The 23,132-nt window shown below is 35.4% G+C and overlaps 1 protein-coding gene across 3 annotated transcripts in view; it reads right to left on the bottom strand.

Moving 5' to 3' along the window:
* The window catches only part of CDH19 (cadherin 19), a 64,989-nt gene that overhangs the window by 9,565 nt on the left and 32,292 nt on the right, over positions 1 to 23,132 (bottom strand). For all 3 annotated transcript variants that reach the window (XM_030943395.1, XM_030943394.1, XM_030943396.1), the window contains 6 exons: positions 17,667 to 17,786; positions 16,866 to 17,030; positions 15,688 to 15,872; positions 14,380 to 14,633; positions 11,884 to 12,020; positions 4,374 to 4,495 (listed from right to left, as the gene is read on the bottom strand). In XM_030943395.1, the coding sequence (XP_030799255.1) occupies positions 4,374 to 4,495; positions 11,884 to 12,020; positions 14,380 to 14,633; positions 15,688 to 15,872; positions 16,866 to 17,030; positions 17,667 to 17,786 (983 nt within the window). The remainder of the gene's footprint in view (positions 1 to 4,373; positions 4,496 to 11,883; positions 12,021 to 14,379; positions 14,634 to 15,687; positions 15,873 to 16,865; positions 17,031 to 17,666; positions 17,787 to 23,132) is intronic.

The raw sequence follows: 23,132 nt of genomic DNA, 5'->3' as shown, positions 1-23,132 counted from the left end.
GTACCTCAAGACCCAGGTTCTCCTGTTGACTCCTTCTGTTTTGAAAAGCAAATTGGCACAGTACTCAACTGATTTATCTGGGTCTACTCTAAATGTTTCTGCTCAACTATAAATAAAATGGGGTACTTATCTGCAAAGAATTAACAATTACTAAGCTCATGCTGTGACACTGAGGTGCTTTTTTATGTTTGCTCACATATGCTAATAAACTTCTCCCACCTGTGCCATTTTGCTAAGAGATAATGTTGTGGAATCATGGTCCACATAAAACAGAAAAAGGAATTTTCAATGGGTCATTGTGCCCCCTGTTTCAAAACATCACGTTACACTCAGTGCATCTGCAGGTATAGCTCAGTCTAAGAGTCTGTTATATTATACATTGCTTTCACAGCTTCATCATGTTTTTACATTCTAAAGGATGCATTCATTGTTGAGGGTTTTTTTAACTTTTTATTTTCTTATCATTACTGCTCAGATGCTTTTTGTAAATGTTGAAGAAAACATGCAATATGAAATAATAAACAGTCTTACTTCTCACTTTCATTTCTCTGCTAGGAAAAACAATTTTGCATCATGATTTACTAGAAAGGATCTGTTTTAGCAAACTACTCATTTTTAACATTAATCATATGCTCATAGAATTTGTTTAAAGATTTCCTCTCTTTTCTTCTGTCAAAATTTCATTATGTAGAGAAGTAATAGCAAATGAGTACTTTTCACTTACACTGTAACTGATTATTAATTCATTATGTGCCAAGTACTGAGTAAATAAATTTGGTTTTTTTCTTATCTCTGACTCAAAGTTCCTGCATACTCAGTCACTTTGAATCTAATAAAAATTGCTAAGTAAGCTGTAATATCAAAATCACTTCATATGTGATCCCCAAAGTAAAGGAACTCAGAATTACCGGAACAAATATGCATTAGAGATGACAGATTAATTCAGAAAATAAGTAGTTCAGTATAGTTTATCTTCAGCTGAAATGGCTTTCTCTTTGATAGGAAGAAAGATCAATATTCACAAAAGGGCTGGAATTACCATGCATAGGTGCATTATGGATGGTCAGCTTGCTCACATATAATATAAGGATTTTGATAAAGTCTACATCAATCTTTCAAGCTGCATCATGCAGATGAGTTAATTTATTAATATCTTGGAAATTAGGCTTTTTTTTTGAGATTCTTTCTTGATGAGATGTCTCTAGTGCTACCTTTGAGGTGGATTTGGTCATCTTGGTGTTTTGAATATTTGTAAAGCATATTTCCTTGGAAGTTCAAAGGTTTGTACTTACTGTACACACCCATAAATGGTAAATATAAACAATTAATAGAACATTGTGGTCATAATTTACTGTGTTTACACACAGTTATAAAGTCAAAAAGTCTAATCAATAGGAAATCACAGGTTTGAATGCCTTAATAATATTGTTCTATTTTATCTGATCATAACTATAGCTGTAGTGAAACAAAAGACTATTCAACTGTGCAACTTTCATGTTCAATTCATTTGGAAAACAGTTTATAGAATAGTGGTGGTGCAGTGAAACTGTTTTTCAATGTTTTAAAGAAAACTTGAGTTTTGGTGTAGTATACAGCTGACTTCTGTATTATAGGACAGTACTAAACGATAACATTAAATGGATACTGAAAATTCCATTCAAGATGTCTAATAAACATGATTAATGCATTCAGTATGATGCCAAAACCATCTATCTTCTTTATATCCATTTTTATTGTCAAATTTGGATTATAGTCCCACAGACTGAAATCTAATCCTTTTGTTTGAATGACTTTTGGAGGCTAAGCTAAACATAGCTGTAACTCGCTCAAAAACACCATGCAGGGGCTTGAAGGTCAGCACTTAGTCAATAAAAGCAGACCAAGAATTTTCATAGTCTTTCAGACAATCCAAAACTTCAAAGCAAGCTCTCTCATCTAGACTGAAGTTATTATTAACTGTGTATGAGTCTGGATAATTAGGACAACAATTATTTTTACTCATGATGTGTTTTATATTCTATATCACAAATCAGTATGCTCTTAGGCTATGTAAAAATAACTTAATTGTAACCTCACTCTAAATTACTTTTATTATAAACCAGACTGACAAAAAGATAAAGTCTAGATTGAATAAGGCAATTCATTTTTTAGTGGTATCTTTCCCTCTGCAGAGCCTTTCCTTCCTTTTCCCCTAAACACTGTAAACTCATGCAAATATATTTTCGAATGTCCCATGAAATGAGACACAACTCAGCTCAGATCAGGGTAAGAAGTGAATTGCAGAAGTGCAGAACATCTCTGAAAACATCTCTCAGCACAGTGATTCCAGCTAAAAGGATAGGCAGGTGTGATAGTGTAGCTATACAATCTTTAGTCTCAACTTAACGTATAAGCAGACTCCACAGCTGCTTAAAATTGATTGCAGAAATATTGTTAAGATAAAAAGGTATGTAATATCCTGGATAAGTCCTTTAATTGCTTAAACTAATTATTCTGAAATGTAAATTTTATTATTCATTGGACAACCAGGCCACCTATAAAATCACATTTGAATCTTTTGGTTTCTGGCTGAGAAAAAAAAAATCTGTGAGTAAAAATTTAAAAAATAGTTAACACCAAAGAAGGTACATCAGCTAACAATTCTGTTTTAATCTTAAACGCTGAATAAAATATCATAAACTATGACTGTGATAATTATGCATTTCAGTAGCATTTTCCTGTTGTTCTTCCCAAGATAATTTGTTAATGAGAAAATTATTTATCATTACTGCTGCAGTCTCAACAGGCTAAACAAAGATGCTTGTGATTATCAAAAACCTATAAAAATGAAAATAAAAAATTAACATTATTCTTCTCTGTAAGGTGAGAAAAATATCACATTCATCCCTCATTCATATATTGAAATGTCAAAGAATTATTCTGTGTAGTATACTTAAAGAATTTATTATTATTGTTAACACTGCTATTCTTTGCAGAACAGTTTTACCCAGTGATTCTCAAAATATTTAATATATATATGTAATTGATATTGAAAAGTAGCTATTGATAGGTTAGCATACAGATATTATTTATCAGTAGGTGACTATGGAATACTAAAACCCTTGAGAAATTAATCACATGGGTTTTTATCTGGGAGGCAAGTCTAAAACATGGATAACAAATATCCATGTTATAAGCATCCATATTTAATTCATGGTGTCTTGAAGCAGTTGATTTAATGCCTGCACTTTCATCTGTCAATGAGATACCCAAAGAGCAATAGAAATGGCTTACTCCAAATACCTCCTAAACATAGGTAGCCTTTGCAGACAGGAAGATTTCCAAATGCAGAACAAACAAAGTAGTTTCTGATAGAGAAATATATAAATGGATGCAAAAGGCCATAAAGAGATCATTTGAGCATCAGGAAAAGCTTTGTTTAACTGCAGAGTAATTGAGGTAGAAATAAACGAAAATGGCATAAAAAGAGAGATTGCTTGACTGAGAAACCAACACAACAAAACGTTTGAGCAGAACCATCACATATATCCTAAAGGTCTTTTTTTTTAATGCCCAAATAATGCTTTAGAGTGGTGGAAAAACATATAGATGATTTTCCTCTTGTACACCTTTTTTTGTTTGGTTGGGTATTTTTAGATGTTGTTGTTTATGTCATATATTTTTCTTTTAAAAAGATCCAAACTGACCAACCAAAAAAAAAAGCCTACCCAAAAAAACATTTTTTGAACATCCTGGATTTTTTTTTTTTACAGGAGGAAAATGGAAAGACAGCAGTGTAACTGGGAATTGGGGCAGCTGACTGATGATACCCCATTCATGTGGATATCAAGTAGGAAATGGAAAATAACCTCCTGGGAAGGATGTTAAATATAACAATAAATTAAGCTGCCAGCTAGGGAAGGTGTTGTGAGGGCTGTGTCTTAAACATTTTAAGACTTGCACTGAACTAGTCAGGATTTTAATTCAGTTCACAGTAAAAGATTTCTATCTGAAGGACACAATGGATCTGGTTTGAAATTGGTCTAAGCTTGGTTCTTATGTTGTTGCTGAAGTTACCAGCCACAGGTTTTTCAACTGTGACCCTAACATGAAACAAATTTGTGTCCTATATTTTTTTCAGAAAATTCTGCCTGTACTTTATTGCTTTTTTTTTAAATACAAACAAGACATACAGATTTTCTTTTAAAGGGGGAAAAAATACATATCACTGTACAGAAATTTAAATTTCATATTATGCATATATCAACAGAACTAACTTTGGAAATAGAAAAAATGCAGTCTGTACTCACAGAACTGAAAGAATCAATGCTAAACATCTCAGACCAAATCTTCATTGCAGTGAGAAAAATGATGGCTAACTACTTCATGCTCACCTGTCCAGAAACTGCATTTTCACAAACAAATGTTTCATAATTTTTAGGGAATTCTGGTGCATTATCATTAACATCAAGAACTTGAACATACACATTTGCTTCCGAAATTTTTTCAGGATTTCCTAATGGTTGAAAAAAGACAGAAATAAAAAAAAAAGTTATTAATAATCTTCTACGTATTTTAAAGTAATATAAAGATTAGAAAATTTTAACTATATTCTGCATAGAAGAAAGTAATTAAAAAGACCTATGGACATATTTATATACTATTATAAATAATACAGTACCATTATAGTTGTATGTCTTGAAATAAGATATTTCATGTAAAATTTTGGATTTACTCATGCTTTTCTTTACCCAATCAAAAACTGATTTAAATGTAAAAATAAAACCTGATCAGGAAAAATTAAATAATGTTTTGTTGAATAAGAAAAATTTACTGTACAAGCCATATCTAAGATAATGTGTTAGGAAAATGTCAACTCTTCTAAGGGTATCTGGTCATTTTCCAGTGAAACAGGAGTTAATAAGACAAAGAGGAAGCCATGAACAACATACTGGATCAAAAACCTGAGGGACAAGAGATAAAGAGAGGGGACAATGAGGATGTAACCTGGTCAGGTATACTAATTGATGTGGGCACCTGAAGTGTGAGAATGTTTTTTCCATCACATCAGCGGCCTTGACAATTGATAAACCAGTGGAGAAAAAGGGGAAAACAGACACAAAACCAAGAAACAGGCCTGAGAAAATAAACACAGAGACTATGATAAGGAACAAACCTAATGATAATTGATGGGTTATCCAGAAGACACAGGACAACAATTCCAGCTAGATCAACTTGGACTTTGTAACTGGCAAGACCTGAAATGAGAGGTACCCCAGATCTGGGGAAATGGGGACTCAGGGGAGATTTATGGGCCCATGGGATACATGCAGAGAGGAACAAAGAGAGTTCAGCTAGAAAAGTGTATAGAAGGGGTTGACTGTGTGCCAGGGCCAGACAGTGCATTTGTCTGGCTTAGCCTTGCACCTGATCACCAGTCTGTTCTATCAACTTACTTCTTCTTAATAAATGTTTTCTTAGACATGTTTCTGCATAATCTCACTCTTTTTCTCTGCATATGTATGTGTGCTGCAAGGACTAAGTGGCAGCTACTGGTGTGACCTGCATATGTGTGAATGAAAATTGGTTCCATATACTGGAGTGGGATGGGGGTCTGTGATGCCAGCTACTGACTCAGGAGCACAGGGGACAGTTGTCTGTGCCCTCCTCAGACTTGGCGGGCATGGGGTTCGTGTATGGTGTTTCTAACAAACTTTAAACTGGACTCAACAATGGTTAGGGAGGTTCACACTTAGGGAGGACTTGCAAATCTGGGCTGCATGAGGGATTAGTATGTGAGTTCTGTGGGTTTCAAGTAAGCATCAATTGTGCACTGGCTGGTGAGTTGGGGACCTGTGAATTAGATAAGAGGACTTGGGATACAGGAAGGGGTGTTGGGCAAACAGAATTAGATACTGAAGGGATCCATGAATGTGTGTGTGCTTGTGAATCTGGAGAGTGCTGTGCATGTCTGCATTAGTGATCTTCTGCCTTCCCAGAAGAAGAGGGGAGTGGGCTGCTTGTGCTTGTAGACAGGAGGAGTCCTGTATGTAGGTGCTGCTGAAGGCAAAGCCTTGTCTGGGTCAATCCAAGTGGCTGACTGCTACTGGCTGAGCCTGCAAACAGGTCAGCAGCATTCCTGACCTGGGTCTGCTGATTGACAGCAGCTAAACATGAGCCAACCTGTGCCCAGCTGGACAAGGATTGGCTGAGGGAGCTGGAGTTATTTAGCCTGGAGAAGAGGAGGCTCAGGGGAGACCTTATCACTCTCTGCAACTGCCTGAAAGGAGGCTGCAAGGAGCTGGGGGCTCCGTTTGTTTTCCCAAGTAAAAAGTGATGAGTGGCCTCAGGATGCACCAGGGGAAGTTTAGATTGGGTATTAGGAAAATATTCTTCTTGGAAAAGGTTGTCTAGCATTGGAACAGGATGCCCTGGCAAGTGGTTGAGTCACCATCCTTGAAGGTATCTATAGTGCCAGATACAGATCGGGCAGCAGGCACATGGTTTAGTGGTGGGCGTAGCAGTGCTGGGTTCATGGTTGGAGTCAATGACCTTATCGGTTTCTTCCAAACCAAACTACTCCTTAATTCTTTGATTCTATATTGAATAGCTCTTGGAAGTCCTTTACCTATCAGGACACTGAATCCTGACTTACACAGCATAGCTTTAAGAAATATCTGCTAATCCTCAATGTAATTTATTATTTTTGTAGGCAAAAATTTCCTCTAAAATAACAATGCTCACATTAACGTGGATGTGTTGTTGGGTAATTAAGATGTTTTTCAACAATTAAAGTAATCTTAAGATATTCCAGGAATACTGAACATTTGTCAACCTAAATATCTGTCAGTGTATCACTCACCTATACCTAAACCAGGAATGCATCAATAATTACAGTTAAAATATGTCTCATGTTCAGTGCTAGTGTCACTGCATCTGACTTGTTCAGAAGTTCTTAAGGCATTGATTTAAATTAGTCAAATGGATCTTTAAGAAAAAAGCTAAATGTACTTCTCTCTGCCTCTTTTCAAACTACATGAGTTTGGTTGGTTCTTAAATTACTTTTTTAATGCATAATACACTAGGTGCTTGGAGCAAACATTTGTTTTCTTGGATGTTATGGAATCTATGCTGCTAGCCTCGAGTCTTTTGCTCAAGGAAATAGCAGGAAAAGCAAGTACCACAGACATAAAGGCATAGATACTCAGCAGTTTCACATTTCTGTTCCTCCTGTGAAGTCATTACAGCTGTGCTAATTTACCAAACATTGTGATCTGTCAGACTCATTTCAAAATTATTTCTTTGTGGGATGACATTTCTCCTGTTGAATCAAAGGTCCATATAATACAATAGGCAATGAAATAATGCTCAACTTCTTTTAGGTAAACATAAAAAGCAGCATACATTCCTTTTAGAAATAATATAAAGAGTGTAGGAGTTACCTTAATTCTTTTACTGAAGTCACAATTGGATGTATAGGGCAGAGATCTGACTACATTGTCTTTCAAAGGAGAGCTTTTTAATCTTTAACAGAAAGCAGGGAATACCTTTGGTGGCTTCAGTTGTATAAAAAGCGATACAGGAAGGATCCAGCTAGTTTGTAGCATTCATGGATACTATATTGGCTTTAAAGCCTACTCTTTGCTTACACAAAACATTTAGATAGCACATTGTTGGAATCACGTCTGTATTCTTTCAAGAAAAGGTTGCGGGTTTTTTGTTGTTTTTTCTGGGGGAGGCGGGCAGGAGGGATTTCATAATAGCCTTGTTTCTAATTCTTTAATATATTTGGATTTTAGCGCCATGGCTGCCTTAATGGGATTTTTCTTTCCTTAGTATAGGATTAAATGACAAGGAAGACTATTTCTCTCATTTCTGTATCTATGGAAGCTTTTAACAATATGAAAATTTTTAATTTTTCTGAAATCACAGCTGTTTTGTTTTGGGAAGGAGCAACATATTGCAAAGCCACTCTTGAAATCAGCGTCTGGTGAATATTTAATTACAGTTATTACAGTTTTGGTGAAGCAGAGTTACTGCATTAGTTGCATTTTGAAAAGAAGGTAGGCAGCATGCATTCAGCTAATGTACCCATATCGTACAATATCTAAATACCTCCCAATTAGCAGAAAAAATTTTGTTACAATCTCTACAAGAGAGATCAGGACTTGAAAAACAAGGACAAAGAGAAGAGGATGTCAAGTGCAACAAGCTGGATTAGTGTGAAAATTAAGATAACACTTAAATTGCTAGGGACCTGTATTATTAACTTGGAAATAAAAGTAATGACCATCTCTACATACAAAACACAATTCAGTATTTGCAGGGGATTAAAGAAAGCTTACACTGACATGAGCCAAGTGAACATAAACCTGTAATGATAACAATAATACTTGCACTACTACTAACAATGAATGCTATCTTCATAATTCATGTTTTTATAGCATAACTATCATTTATGCTAAGGCAAATTACTTTACTACCTAAAAGAAATGAACCTAAATAGTTTTTTAAATAGTTTTTTAAGAAAGGACTACTTCAAAAAGTTAAAAACTTATCAACAAAAATATATATGTGACCAAGGCAGGGTGACATTCAATTTTAAATTCATATTATCCATACTGAAATTATCACAGAACTTCAGTCCTGTATCCAGGTCTGGAGACCACCATGAAAGGACACCTGCAAGACTAAGTAGTAAAATGACTCTTGTCTGTTGTGAGTTAATTTTGTTGGGACTGACAGTATTAAGTAAAACTGATCACAGAATCATAGATAATTGAGGTTGGAAAAGACTTCTCAGTTAGTTAAGTCAAAATGTCAACCTAACTCTGCCATGTTCACCACTAAACCATGACCCCAGGTTGTAGCATCCCATGAATTCTCCCCCCTTGGTCAATCCTCAAGCCCTCAGCCCTGAAAACATTAACTACTTATCATAGAGTCATCCCTGCCAAAAAGAAAAACAGTCTCCCCCATGGTGTCGCAACTTCCTTGGATTTCTCCTTCCCCGGTCGCTGGCTTGGTACCCCTGGTGGCCACCCCTACCCCTGGTGGCCAGGCCCCTCTACCCACCCCTTAGCTCTGCCCCCCACCCCTTCCCTTTTATAAGCTGCGTGCTCCACATGGTTGATTCTTTTTTTCCTTGGATTGTCCTTCAGTAGCAGTGTTACTCTGCTGGAATGAAACCTTGCAAAAGAGCCTTTCTTGCCTCTATCGCTGAGCCAGCTGTGGTGGGTGTTGAGTGGAGGTTTGACTGCATTGCCTGAATGTTAACTCAGCTTGCCTTTCAACAGGAGAGGCTTGCTGGGGACAAGAGATAGGCAGCAGCACCTACCATTTTAACACCTGCATTTTTACCAGGTATCATATCCACAGGTTTTTTTGAACGCTTCCAGGGAAGGTGATTCATTTACTTCCCTGGGAAACTTATTCCAATGCTTGACAACCCTACTGCAGAAAAAAAATTCACTAGTATCTTATTAAACTTCCCCTGGTACAGCTTGAGGCCCTTTCCTCTTGTCTTACTTGTTACATGACAGAGAAGACTGACCCCTACTTCCCTGCAGCTTTCTTTCAAGTACTTGTAGACAAAATTCCCTCCCAGCCTCCTTTTCTCCAATCCAAACAACCCAAACTCCTTGAGCTGCTTCTCATAGGACTTGTGTTCCAAATCCTTCACTCCTTCTGTTGTCCTCTCCTGGATGTGCTGCAGGACCTTCTGGCCACTCTGCTCTTGGCCTGTAGCGCCACGCAGGGTTGTTGGGACCCAAGTGCAGGACCTGGAACTTGTTGGATTTCATACAACTGGCCTTGGTCCATCAATCCAGCCTGCCCACATCTCTCTGCAGAACTTTTATACCCTTCAACAGAAGAACATCCCACTGCCCAGCTTGGTGCCATAGGTAAGCTGACTGAGAGTGCACTCAGTCCAATCATCCAGATCATTGATAAAGCATATTGAATAGAACTGACCCCAGTACTGAGCTTAGGGAAAACCAGTACTGACTGTCTGTCAATTGGATAGTAATGATTTAAAGATTTCTTCCTCTCAGGCAAGATTAGAATGCCATTGTTTGTGCTTCAGCTTTGTACTTGGTGAAAGTTTCTTACAACCAAATAAAAACTTACTAAAGGAAACTTGATTTTTCTTGAGCTTTAGGCATAAAGTGGAGAGTCAAAACTTCGCAAGTTCTCCCTGCTCACATTTAAGTTCCAACAACTTAACATTAGGCCCTATTTCTGAATAATTTTAAAACATGCTCCCTCAATGGCATGAGGATAGGATGGTCCACAACACAGGTCCAGAATAACAGAGTCAAGACTCTCTCACTAATCTCTGATCCCTGCAATCATTGCAATGGACTCAAAAGCCTTGCGTAGTGTGTGAATGTCGGGCCATACCAACAGGCTCCCAGGGCCTGTTGTAACGCAGTATCAATACTTGACTAAGGTACAATGAACATCTCATTTGGATGAACTCTAATGACATTTTGATTGTGCTTCGGTGGAGCCACAATGTCATCCACCAAATGTCTCATGCACACAGTACATATAACTATATTTCAAAGAATAATATACTGCTAGTTCCTGATACAAATCCTGTCAGGTGTGCCCAGACCAAGGTGACCTAACTTCAGATCTTTTGAACATATCATTATAGACAGTGACCTTATCATCATTAAACAAATAAAGAATAAGAATTTGAACATAATGGGGTCTCCATTTCTCTACAATAACTTTCATTACCGTGAAAGACTCACTTTCTTTTGCTGCAAGAGACAGTTATTCATTTGTAACATTTGGTTCTCTCCTGTTTTATTGTTTAACTAAACAAAAAAGTCTAGGCCAAAGTTGTCCTGCTGTGTTTCCATAGAGCTGTTCAAGACATGCCAGAGATCAAATTTGCTAACACCTGTCATCTGCCCAACAACATGAGAATGAAATTCATGCTTAAAATCTCAAAGAGAAGCTGAAAAGGAAGATAGTACCATCAATTCCTAAATACAAGTTAAAGACTTCAATGAAAATTGAGACTGACTATCCTATAGTAGACTTCCAGCAGTAATGTTCTACAGGGAAGTCCCCTTTTTGGCAATCCTGAAGTTGAATAATATATGTTTAAAGTGGTCATAGCAGTAAATGACATTTAACTGAGATTCAGGAGTAAAGAACAGGTGCTAAGATTATTTGGCAAAATAGGTCTGATTTATTGATTTTACTCTAGTTTCATATTGTTTTTCTCCTTCCTGAGGATGAATGGGAATAGTTTTTAAATAATATCCCAGTAATCTTGTTAAACTGCCTTAAAATGAGGAGCTATTAAATTTCTAGCGCTGTCCCGGATTCAGGGGAACCAGATCACCAAAAACACAAACAGAGGTAATTTGCATTTGACTTTCAAACAGAATTGACAGCTGAAATATATATAAAGGGTGCTTCAAGGCTCTAATTGTCCCTGAATAGATGTCTAGATGATTTAGGCCTTAACATTCACAATTAATTTGAGCCACAGGTTTCTGACTGGTGTTAAATTAGACCCTGGCTAATTTCACACTAGTCAAAAATCTGGTGTGAAATTAACCAGGGTCTAATTTAACATAAGATTTTGCACAGCAGGAGCAATTCTTATGCTTCAGTGTAACTTGAAAGCATTACACTCTCGATCCTATTACAATTTCTTTTTTCATAAGGTCATCTTTTATGAAAAAGCACAGGACCTTGGAGATCAAATACATTCCACTTCTATTTAACTAATCATTTTAATAATGCTCCTTAGTGTAGCAAGCAACAGTAATATAATCAGAAAGAAGAATGTATTCTCCACTTAAAAGAAGGCACATACAGAGGATAATTACAGTTCACAGTGTAAGAACCCCAGCGTTCCTTACATTTCTTACTCACTTGTTTCTGTGGCTGTAACAGTTATGTTGTGCCAAGAAGCTATCTCTCGGTCCAGAGGTTCAGTGGTAATGATTGCTCCATTGTGTTCATTGATGCTGAACAGTCTCTTTAAATGACTGCTGTGGACAATAGAGTACCTGCACCAAAAAAAGGAAAGACATTCTGTAGTACTGAAAAGTTCCATCAGAGGCAAGGATATAGAAAGCTATTGTCAGCTGAGAAAACAGAGCTGTGCATATATGCATATAAATGTGCGCTGCAACAACTCGGAAATCATGAAAAATGTACATGTATAAACATTTAAAATTCACTGCTGTCAAGATCAAAGCTCTTCTTTTTATAAAACTAAATACGTCTCAGATCTATATTAATATGAACTGAATCTGAAATGCATTATTCATTCTTACTTCTAAGTCAGTCTCCCAGCAGGTGAATGACTTCATTGAATAGAAACAGCAAAATTGCCACTTGTGAAATGAATAACACCAACATCTAAGTGGAGGTATAATAGCAAATCTATTTTATCATTGCTGACATGCTCTGATGCCAAGGGAAGGGGCACTATAAAGACAGACAACTGTCTGTAATGAGGTGACACTAAGGCAGAGTACAAAATCCTACGGCAGGAGATTGCAGGAAAGACTCAGTGTTCCTGAGTCTTTGCTGAAAAGGCTCTGGATGTTGTGGATATGTGGTTATGTACATTAGCACATACATAAACACATGCTGCTCAAACTGTTAAAGTCTAACCACTTGTTGCAGGACAAAGATGAACTGAAATAGCAACCAAAGATAATGCAAAATATATTTACTGCTGTTTTTAATGTTCTACAAAGCAAAAGACCATATGATGCAGTTGCTAATAAAGTCTATTTCATGGAAATAAAACCTGTTTGAATAATTGAAAGATTCTTTGCACTCCAATTTGGAATGACCACATGCAACTTTTCCTTTTTATTGTACCTTTAATTCTGCTTGACAAAGCCTTTCTGTTTCCCGTTGACACTTAGGACTCCAGCTCAGACAATGTGTCAGCGTTTAAATGACTCTCTAGTTTGTTATTTATAGCTACATTTTGTCTCTTTTAAAAAACAGTAAGATAAATCGAAGAACCAGCACAATACTATAAGTGAAAGCTCTTATAATTTGAACCAAAGTTTGGATACACATAAACTTCTATTTAAGGTATTAATAATTTTTCTGACATAGTCATTTTGTTTGGGAATTTTTTGGTAATCTAAATCTTGACAAAAATTTCAGAAAAAATATATTAGGTATTTGTAATTTTTTATTTTTTATTACTAACATAGTGAGGTTTTGTTGCACATCTTTTTTAATTTGTTTGTTTGAAACCTGGAGTCCACAAAGCAACACAAGTTGTTTTCTATATTATAAGTACTGTTTTCATTTATGATAGGAATAATTTCAAAATTAGATTAATTTTCATGGCACTGAGCCCAAAAACATTTCTTTGTATTAGAAGTGATATACTCTCTTCTAAAATAACTCATTGATGCAATACCTTTATCATTGTTTTGGGACTATGTGGGCATATTCAACTTGAAGCCAGTTCCTCCAGAACATTTCTGACTAAGAAATTATAGATATGTGTTCATGTTTAATTGGTCCACAGGAGATATTGAAGTCATCTAATCAAATGACCAAATGAGCCCTTTTAGAAGGGGGAACAAAAAAAATCTATGTACATTTTTTTTCTTAGTTAATTTATTCTATTATTAGTCTAATAAATAACAGGAAATTAGTGGAAAATCATAATAAATCACCACCTATAGCTCTGAAGCTGTAGCATAATATATATGTATTTCTCCTATTAGAAATCTACACACCAAAAATTATTTTGTGTCTCAACCATTTGTCACTGCATCCTGCTTTGTCTAAATTGCACAGTACACAGTGATGTCAGGCAATTCAAGAAGCTATTTTAATTATAAATCCCATGGTTAAGATAATTACCTGGTTTCTCCCTTAAGAGACAGAAAAATTATTTATCATGGATAGCATAAAAAGAAGAATCTGCTATTGTTGGGTTGAGTGGCTAGGTGTCAGCTGGCTTGTAGTAAGATATTGTTTTGGGTCTTTTTGCATGACTTTTTTTTCTTGGGTATTTGTTGTAGATTTGGGGTTTTCTCATGCCTTATTTTCTTTGATATTATTATTATTATTATTATTATTATTATTATTATTACAATAAAATAATAATAAACAACTGTCTTTATTTGAATTTATTTTATTTGAGTTCTCACAACTTTACGCTTTCAATTCTCTTTTGCATCCCAGTGGCTGTGGCAGTGAGCAAGTGCCTGTGTGGTCCTTACCTGCTGATGTGGGTTAAACCATGACATCTGCAATAACCTTGACTATCACAGTAAAAGCACAATTAACTGTAATTGTGAGCTCTGGTAAGGAACAGAAATATCCTTTGGAAATACCAACTACATTTGCATTAGAGGCCTGTTCACATTTTAAGACAGGTACCTGACTGGACTCTCATCATCATCTGGATCTCTGGCAGTTACAACCCCAACCAGTGTGCCCCTCATAGCTCCTTCAAAAATCTCCATCACATAGTTCGCCAAGGTGAAAACTGGAGGTTCATCAGCATCTTCCACATTGATTTTGACAATGGTTGTGTCTTCAAATGGTCCTTCTTTCAAGAAACGCTCATCAATGCGTCTATTTACAGCTTTTACTTGAATACTGTATCTCCTTTTGCTCTCATAATCCACTCTCTGTTAAGAAAGAAGTGAGATTTGGAATATTTCTTTCTTCACATTTAAATTAAATATAGTTCAATAAATGGTGTGAGAATAAAGACAAAGTAGTGCTATACTTCTTTTAATATTGTTTAGAAAAAGGATTACTACTAGAAGTTAATTCTAAGGTTTCCTTTTTATGTTAAAAACACTTTCAAATTCAAATGTACTTGTTGTTAGCTTTCACATTTCACACTGGCTTTAATGCTGCAGTCAAGCAACACTAAAAAAGAATTGCCGTAGAATGTCACCCCTAATGACACATAGCTTCATTAAAATTTAGATAGTCTTTATCTTCTGAATTAAAGAAATAAATAAATAAATAAACAAAAAAAATATACTAAAGGAATAGCTTCCCACACTAAAAAACCCCCACAAAACAAACAAAAAAAGATCGAAACAAACAAACAAAAACTTTCACACTTAAAGCATTCAATTCTTCAGGGGCCTACATTTCACTAGGCTATTGAACTCTATCTTCATTTCAGATGATCCCTGAGATGACTGAGAAATCTTTCTGAGTGATTCCAAAATAATTACACAGTATCAAAGAATATTAATTTTCTTAATTCATAAACTGGTCTTTTTTGATTGTACTTAGTAGCTTTTTAAAACTATGTCCCAACAAAAAATCCACTATCTAATATATTAATAAGTTCTTTCAGTTTGCAGGAGGTGTTAGAAGTGAGGTGAGATTGCTTGAAATTTATTAATAAATATTTTACAGGCAATGCACAGAAGAGATAGAACATTTTCTCACAACGGGATGCACTGTGTGGCACAGTTACGGACAAAATTAAGATATTCTGACTGTCACTATTATATTCAGTAGTAATAGGAATGAGTCAAAAATGTCAACAGAAATAAAAGCATTTTTCTTTTTTATCCTTCATAATATTCCAATCAAATCACAAAGCTTAAATGAAAAGAATAAGAGCATCCAAAGCAGTAGACTTTTTTGCATATCCAGCTTACTTGAGGATTTTCTTTCAATTATTAGAGATTTTTTTTAAAGTTTCTGAGATCTCACCTTTTTCAGTAAGATAATTCCTTCTTGAGTCTCATCGTTAGTAATGATGTTAAAAATATCTGAGCTATCTGCTTCAATGAAATAGTCCATGGCTGCGTTGTCCCCAATATCTCTGTCTTCTGCGAAGACTTTGCCTACAGTGGTGCCCACGGGAGCCTCTTCAGAGACACTCATGTAGTAGAGTCCTAAAGAAACAAAAACTGGCAAAATTTAGTGATCTGCCATGGTTAATAAGTACTGTGGCTTGAGGTTCTCAGAGAGCTGGGAAAAGTCCCAGCTTCTACCAGAGCAATTGATGTGATCTGGCATTGTATAGATCTTGGGTGCAGGGCAGGACAATCTTTTCCCTTGGGAGCCCTTCGCTCTCAGCCTTACCTCATCAGTGCATAGAGCAAAGGACTGAAATAAAAACCAAAACAGCTCATGGTTTTAAACTGAAGGAGGGAAGGTTTAGATTAGATATAAGAAAAATGTTTTTTACCCTGAGGGTGATGAAACACTAACACAGGTTGCCTAGAGACAAGGTGAATGTTCCATTCCTGAAAAATTCTAGGTCACTTTGAATGCAGCCCTGAGCATCCCTGCCCAAGGAGGGTTGGACAAGATGACATTTAAAGATCCATTCCAACACAAACTATTCTATGGTTCTATGACTGAACATGGTGAAAAAACAGCCAAGGACAGCACTTCCCAACAGCGCAGTTTTTTCCTGGTAGCCCAATGATCAGCTAGAAACAGCCCACATCTGCTAGAAACTACCTGGACAGAGAGGTTCACATCATTTGCCAAAAACTCTCTAGCATGTGTCAGAAAAAAATGAAGAGAGGAAAGGAAGAAAGAAGGTGAGTGAAAATGATGCTAAATATCCTGTTTTCCAGATTTTTGGCTGAGGTTGTGCAAATTATAGGGAAAGCAGTTTAATGATTTGTCTCCAGAGCCTATTAGTAAGTGAAACCAGCAGATTTGAGATTTTTGAAATTATAGATTTTTTTTTCCTCTTGGTTTTTGAGCTTTTGTGAGGACTTTGGTTCTTTTTTCCACAATTTTATTTTTTTACAGCTGTATGCTAAAGGTAAAGCACAGCCCTGTTCTAAAAAGACCTACCTGCAAACCTAACAGAGATACAGTGGATCTAAACTTCCTCAAGACTTCCATTACTGTAATTAGCCTCTACTCACGCTGCTGAAATTCAGGTGGATTGTCATTGATGTCAGAGAGATTGATGGTAACAGTGGCTGTTGCAGAAAATGCTCCTGGTTGCCCAACCATATCTTTGGCTTGAATGATGACCAAATACTGGTCTTTTGTTTCTCTATCCATTTCGGAAGCCATTCTAATGACCCCTAAAAATAAAAAGATTAATACAATGGGATATGTCTCATTTTTTTCCCAACATCTGACATGGGTTTATAGTATAATATGCATATAACATATATCACTGCACCCAGTTATGAATTTTCATTCTAAACTCTGCATAGCACAGCTGTTCTTACACTGGGTGTTAGTAGTCCTCATGGTAGCAAGTACACTGTATGTCAAACCCATTCTGTATATTTAGAGTTCTGGGGAGCAGAGTACTCCATGTATTTCCTCTACCATATAGAAACATGTCTATTACTCAGAAATTAGGTTTTTGGAGGGATGTCACATATCTGTCGTTTCTCAACATACAGATAGAAATATCTCATGATGTGCCATAGAGGTGTTGATTCAGAAGTGTTCCTAGATTTATTTATAAAGTGTGATATTCAGAGTCTAACTCTAACAAGATAATTTTCTAATAAAGTTTGGATTTGATAGAGAGAAAGAATTTTATCTTCCTATGGGAAAGAGAAGTTGATTTTTTTCAGCTCTAGGAACTATGCAAAGATCTAAGAGTGTAGAGTGGTGCCTGTTGATATTTGTGGTAAAATCAAGGAAGACAATTTTGCTTGCATCCATTTTATGAGTTTATGAATGTACAAATTCACTTGTTGTACCTGTCTTTGGCTCCACAGAGAAATAAGGCTGTCCCTCAACAAGACTGTAAAGCAGACGAGCACTATTCCCATAAGAAGGATCATCAGCATCTGTAGCTGTTACCTGTGTAACCGAAGTACCTCAAGGAAAAACAAAATAGATTATGTTTGTTTTCTTCTTGTATAAACTGTCTCATAATTACAAAACATAAATTATTTAAAAACCTTTTAACATACCAGTTATACTAATAAACAGTCCTAAAAATTTACAGGAGCAAATGGTACCTATTAAATTTACCGATAAAAAGGGAAAATATTTCCTCAGCAGATGCTCTTGTTGCATTCAAAATTTCAATTAAAATAAAAATAAACCATATATGTTTTTTCAGCACTACATGTATATTGCTTAAAATGCTACATATATCATGCCTATTTTCTAATATGTCAGTGGAGTAAAGCAAATTGTTTCTCCTCCTCTCCTTCAAAGTATTTTACAGAATTTTCCCATAGGAATAAGAAAACACAATCACTTTATCACCAGTAGGCCCACTGGTGATAAAAAAATTAATTGTTAACAAGCAAAGCAACCAAGAAGTATAACAAGGCTCTGATAAAATTTTTTATTCTCAAGTCTTTAATGAGCTTGTCCCAGCTCAAAACTTGTGGCAGAAATCCCAGCGCAAAAACACAGTGGAATCAAACTGCAAAGCTTGGTTTCTTCTTTGATGATAAGCTGTTCATATCCCAAATAGAAGATTGACAGTAATCTCATGGCACCTTGTCTAATGACTAAAAAAAATATCCACAGTGACATAATTTTTTAAGGTAATAATTATTTTTATTTTTTCCTCACCTATATTCTGCATTAGAAAACAAATATCACTTCTTGTGAGGAACAGCAGGAAATCAACTACTTTCTAAAAATTTCTGGCATACATTCACACGGTTGCACCTGCTTATCAATACAGCAGTATAGTTAGGCTGGAGGGGAAAATAAGAAGAAAAAGTGGAGTGCAAGGAGTTAGACCAGAAGCACCATTTTTTAATGACAAAAGCAAATGTGATATTTGTCCCAAATAAAACCAATATATTCATTGCTGGGTTTTCTAGCAGCTAAATAGTTTTATTTTTAAATAGAAATGAAAAAAAGCTTTCTCATATAAGGAAAGTCTAAAATAAATAATTTGCTTCTTTAAAAAAAATTATTTTTTCATTTTCTCTCAATTTATTGAGCAGCATTTGAAGTGATTCCATAATGCATGTTTTCCTCTCTCAGGCAGAGAGTAAACTAAGTTGTTATTAATTCACACCAAATTTTGGATGTATTGGTCTTTCATAACTTATCTACAATATCAAATATCTGACATGTGGGTTTAGATGCCTAAATATAGATGATCTAGATGTGTGTATAGACGTATAAATATATATACAGATCCTATTGCTTTGGAGAAATTTTAAAGTTAAAATTACAAATTCTTATTTAATCAGGGCATATGTATGCCTCAGAAATTACAGAATTCTTTAAAAAGTCTAAAGAGCAAATGGAATCTTCAGCTACATAACTATTAACTTCATATCAGCTGTGATCTATGAAAATTGGTCTCACAGTTGCAGAAAATTCATCCTGTAAGAACATTTAGCATGACTAGAACACAGTTGCTTTAAAAAAAATATTGCTAGTTAGGAAAGGATCAGGCACTATGGATGATCCAACAGGTTTAGTATGTCATTAATGCCATTTTCTACTAAACAAACTCAAGTGTCCACAACTATGTTTAGGAATGCACTTATTTATAGCAATATATTTAGTAAATCAGTAATAAAATCCTGCACTCCAAGGAGGAAGCTAATTTATTTCTAAATTTGGGTGACTAGAGACCATGTAAAGAGCAGGCTATCATTTCTCACATTCTTTTAGAACAAAGATTGTGTGGTAACTACATTAAGTATGTAGTTAAGTATGTAGAACCTCTACATTAAGTATGGACTATGTAGCAAGAAGAAGAAAAATGTTACCCTGGCTTTAGAGTACTTCCTCAGTTTTTAATTTTCCACTTTCATGAAACTTGTATTTCTTTATACATTTAACCATCAGAAAAAAACAATCCACCAAAACGAACTAAACTGAAACTGAAACAAAACCCCAACAACAACAAAAACCAAAACAGAACCCAGAAAAAAACGCAAAACCCAACTCAAACCATTAGCAGAATGTATCATATTTACCTAATATTTGTATTTGGGTGACAGAAATTGAAATGTTAATATTCCATACTCAAAAACTCCCAAGAGCCATTATTTGTTACTACATGATTTTGAGAAGAATAATTGAACAGATACAAATCACTTATTTTAAAACAATCAATTAACATATTTCACATTGCACATGCCCTCTAAAGTTAAGAAAGCACAAAGCCCTAGTCCTGACATTGCAAACATCACATGATATAGCTGAAAATTGAACTTTTTGATTAGCTTTATTCAAGGCAAAGTGCTACTTTGTATCTCTGCAGCCTTGATTTTACCCTTCTTGGGTGAAATATGGTAGAGTGCCATTTCTACACTGCAGCCCATTAGGCATACTGTGGGGCCCTCATATGGCAAATAGCTCTTCACAAGAGCTTAGATCTATAAAGACATTAAATACTGATAGATTATTGCATCTGACTCTTAACCACTCCATCAAATATACTGCATTTGTACAAGTTTAACAGTTATAAGGAAGACAGTGTAAAATCGTAGCAAGTGCCTGAGGGTAAAGCAGAGTCCTGCGTTCTCAGAAGAGAGTCCATTTGCTGACACACTGTTCATTTACTGTGACACTTGCATATAAAACCCTAATAAAATTTAGTACTGAAGATAAAAGAGAGCTAATAAAGAATTAAAATGTATTCTAATTTGTTGGCACATTTGTATATATATTGGTACTTGTAACTAACTTCAGGCACAGTTATTTGTGTCTATTTTCTGGTTTTGCTGTGGTTGTCCGAGACAAGTGACCAGCTCTGAATTATTATCTACTCGCTTTCTTAGTTCCAGATAAAATGTGCAGCAGAAGTGACCTGCTTTTCCAAGTCTTGACCATGTTTCCTAAGAATGTTTTCTGTGAGGAAATTATCAGGAGACCGAGCATCAGTGAGCTGAACCGAAGCTAGAGAGCACTGAAACAGAGCAAAGAGCAGGCCTCTCTATTGCACTGCATCATTTAAATTAACTCTGTTTTTCATCCCTTATTATGCAAGAGTATGTTTTAGTCTACTGGGAGAAAACCACTAATGTAATCAACCACTATCCTACCGATACTGCAAACTTCAGTGGGTTATCCTTCCTCTTTATTAAAATTTTTAAATTTATAAATTACAAGGAATTTATAAATTTCCTTGTAAGATTGGTTTAGAATGCACACTGAAACAGGTTACACCTCAGTAGTGCAGTCCCTGCCTTTTGAGAAGCAGGGGAAGTGAGGCCCAGAAGTACTCATGGTGTGTGGCTCACTTGTTTCATGTTTTGGAGCTGACCACTATCAAGGTATACACTCCACTTGCATTTTATGCTCCAGACATAGGAGCATTAGTATTCCAGTAGTGTCTCCATGGAAGAAGTAGATGAAAGAATGATCTCTGGAATGGCTATGGTATTAGTGCTAGAGAGGTCAAGTGTAGAAGCAGTAATGCAGAAAATATTTTAAGATCCTGGATGACCTGGATTCATCTGTCATACACTAGATGATCATAAATCAGTGATTTTACTATTTCAGGAAGTCCATGTCTGAAAGAGAAGGCAAATAGGGTTCTTACTTCGTTTTTTACCCATTCTGACAAATGGGACATGGCTTTACTTCTGATTTTTAATTTATTTTTTCATTTCATATGTTTCTATATTTCACTGGAATATTTTTTTATTTATAGTATTACAGGAATATCACAAAGTAAATTACATTTTCTGCAGCTTAATTAATTTTATGCTGAAGTGATACCATGTTTTAGGAATGTAAATATAGAATAGATGACACAGGAGAGCGGACAGAGACAGCTGAGCCTTTCATTTTTAGTGTATTTCTTTATAACAAATTCAAGGCAGTAAAGAGTGAAACTTCTCAATTGTCAACTGCTTGTTGATGGTTTCAGATAAGAAACAGAAGTGTATGGGAAAAGATTACTACTGTTCTTTTTGGTCTTAAGTACCATCCTACTTCACTATTTTTCTTTTCATTTTACTTTTTTCTCATATAGCTTTCATAAAGGCAGAAAGATAAAATGGAAGAAATTCAGTTGTTCTTACATGTGAGTGGTTACAAGTCTTTATGAGTATAAATGAAGACATACTAGATAATCATCCATTCAAAAAATATTTTTATAACAGACTAAGGAGCCTATAAACAGTGTTTTACCACAGAGGAAAAAAGAAAAATAAAGAGAAAAAGAAAAAAGGATTTTTCAAAGTCCTAAATTTTTGAAATCCTAGGTAATTCTAGACAATGAATTGTACTAATTTTTACTGTAAGTACATAAAAAATAGAATTGCAAAGGTCTTTGACAAATCACCTATCTTGTCTCCAGACCTGAGCAAATGAACAAGATGCAAAAGCTGGAAGGACCCTCTGAACTAGCAAATTATTATGTTAGAAAAATTATTTGAGCGAGAGGTCAGGTGCAGAATTAAGTCTGTCTGCACAGAAGAAAGTGACAGTGAAGAAACAATAGAACTGATTTCCCTGGTGGAAAGTGGTATAAGGAGGTAGCAAGTATCACTAGCAAGTAAATTGATCAAATGCATGTCTGTTGCAGCTACTGCTGGTAGTGATGATGACCTGCTGCATCCTGGAAGAAATTAGGATACTAACCTCACTTTCGATTAAATAACAGGCATGAATATCCTTTTCTTTAACCTGCTATCCTGGCTGGTAGAAGAAGATAAAGCTTATGGCTTGCTGTCAAATATTCACTGATTCTGCTCTAAAAGTTGAGGAGATAATACTTAGTAGAATCTAATGCTATTACATTAATGATCTCATTTATTCATAATAATTAAAGCAACACAATATTTGAATTTCTTTTCAATATCAGTTGCAATAAAAATAAGCAAAAGAAGTAGGTGTATAAATTTGAAAGATTACTGGAATCTTTTCTGTAAGATCTGAAGAATGTAGTTTCCCTTTGATTTTGAAGATAGCTATTTGGAGATATTACCTATAACATTCCTGTTTATGTCAACTGTATTAACACTTTGGGGTTTTTGAAGGCTTACATATTATGAATGCAGATGTGTATGTAAACATATGTATAGACATATACCTATATTTGCCAGATATTGACTTTGCTTTGCATTTGTTGTATTAAGTTTCCAGATACATGACAGATCCTAATACAGGTCTGTCTGATCATGTAAAAGTGAGAAAGAAGAGGTATAGGGATTGAGTTTTTCCCCTTGACAAGAAAATTACAATTCATGTACTTAAGAAATCAGAAGGCAGAATGTATTCACTGC

The sequence above is a fragment of the Camarhynchus parvulus genome, chromosome 2 (assembly GCF_901933205.1).
Source record: "Camarhynchus parvulus chromosome 2, STF_HiC, whole genome shotgun sequence".
Classification (NCBI taxonomy): Eukaryota; Metazoa; Chordata; class Aves; order Passeriformes; family Thraupidae; genus Camarhynchus; species Camarhynchus parvulus.
The sequence above is the reverse complement of the archived record's forward strand: the minus strand, read 5'-3'. Positions and strand labels throughout refer to the sequence as shown.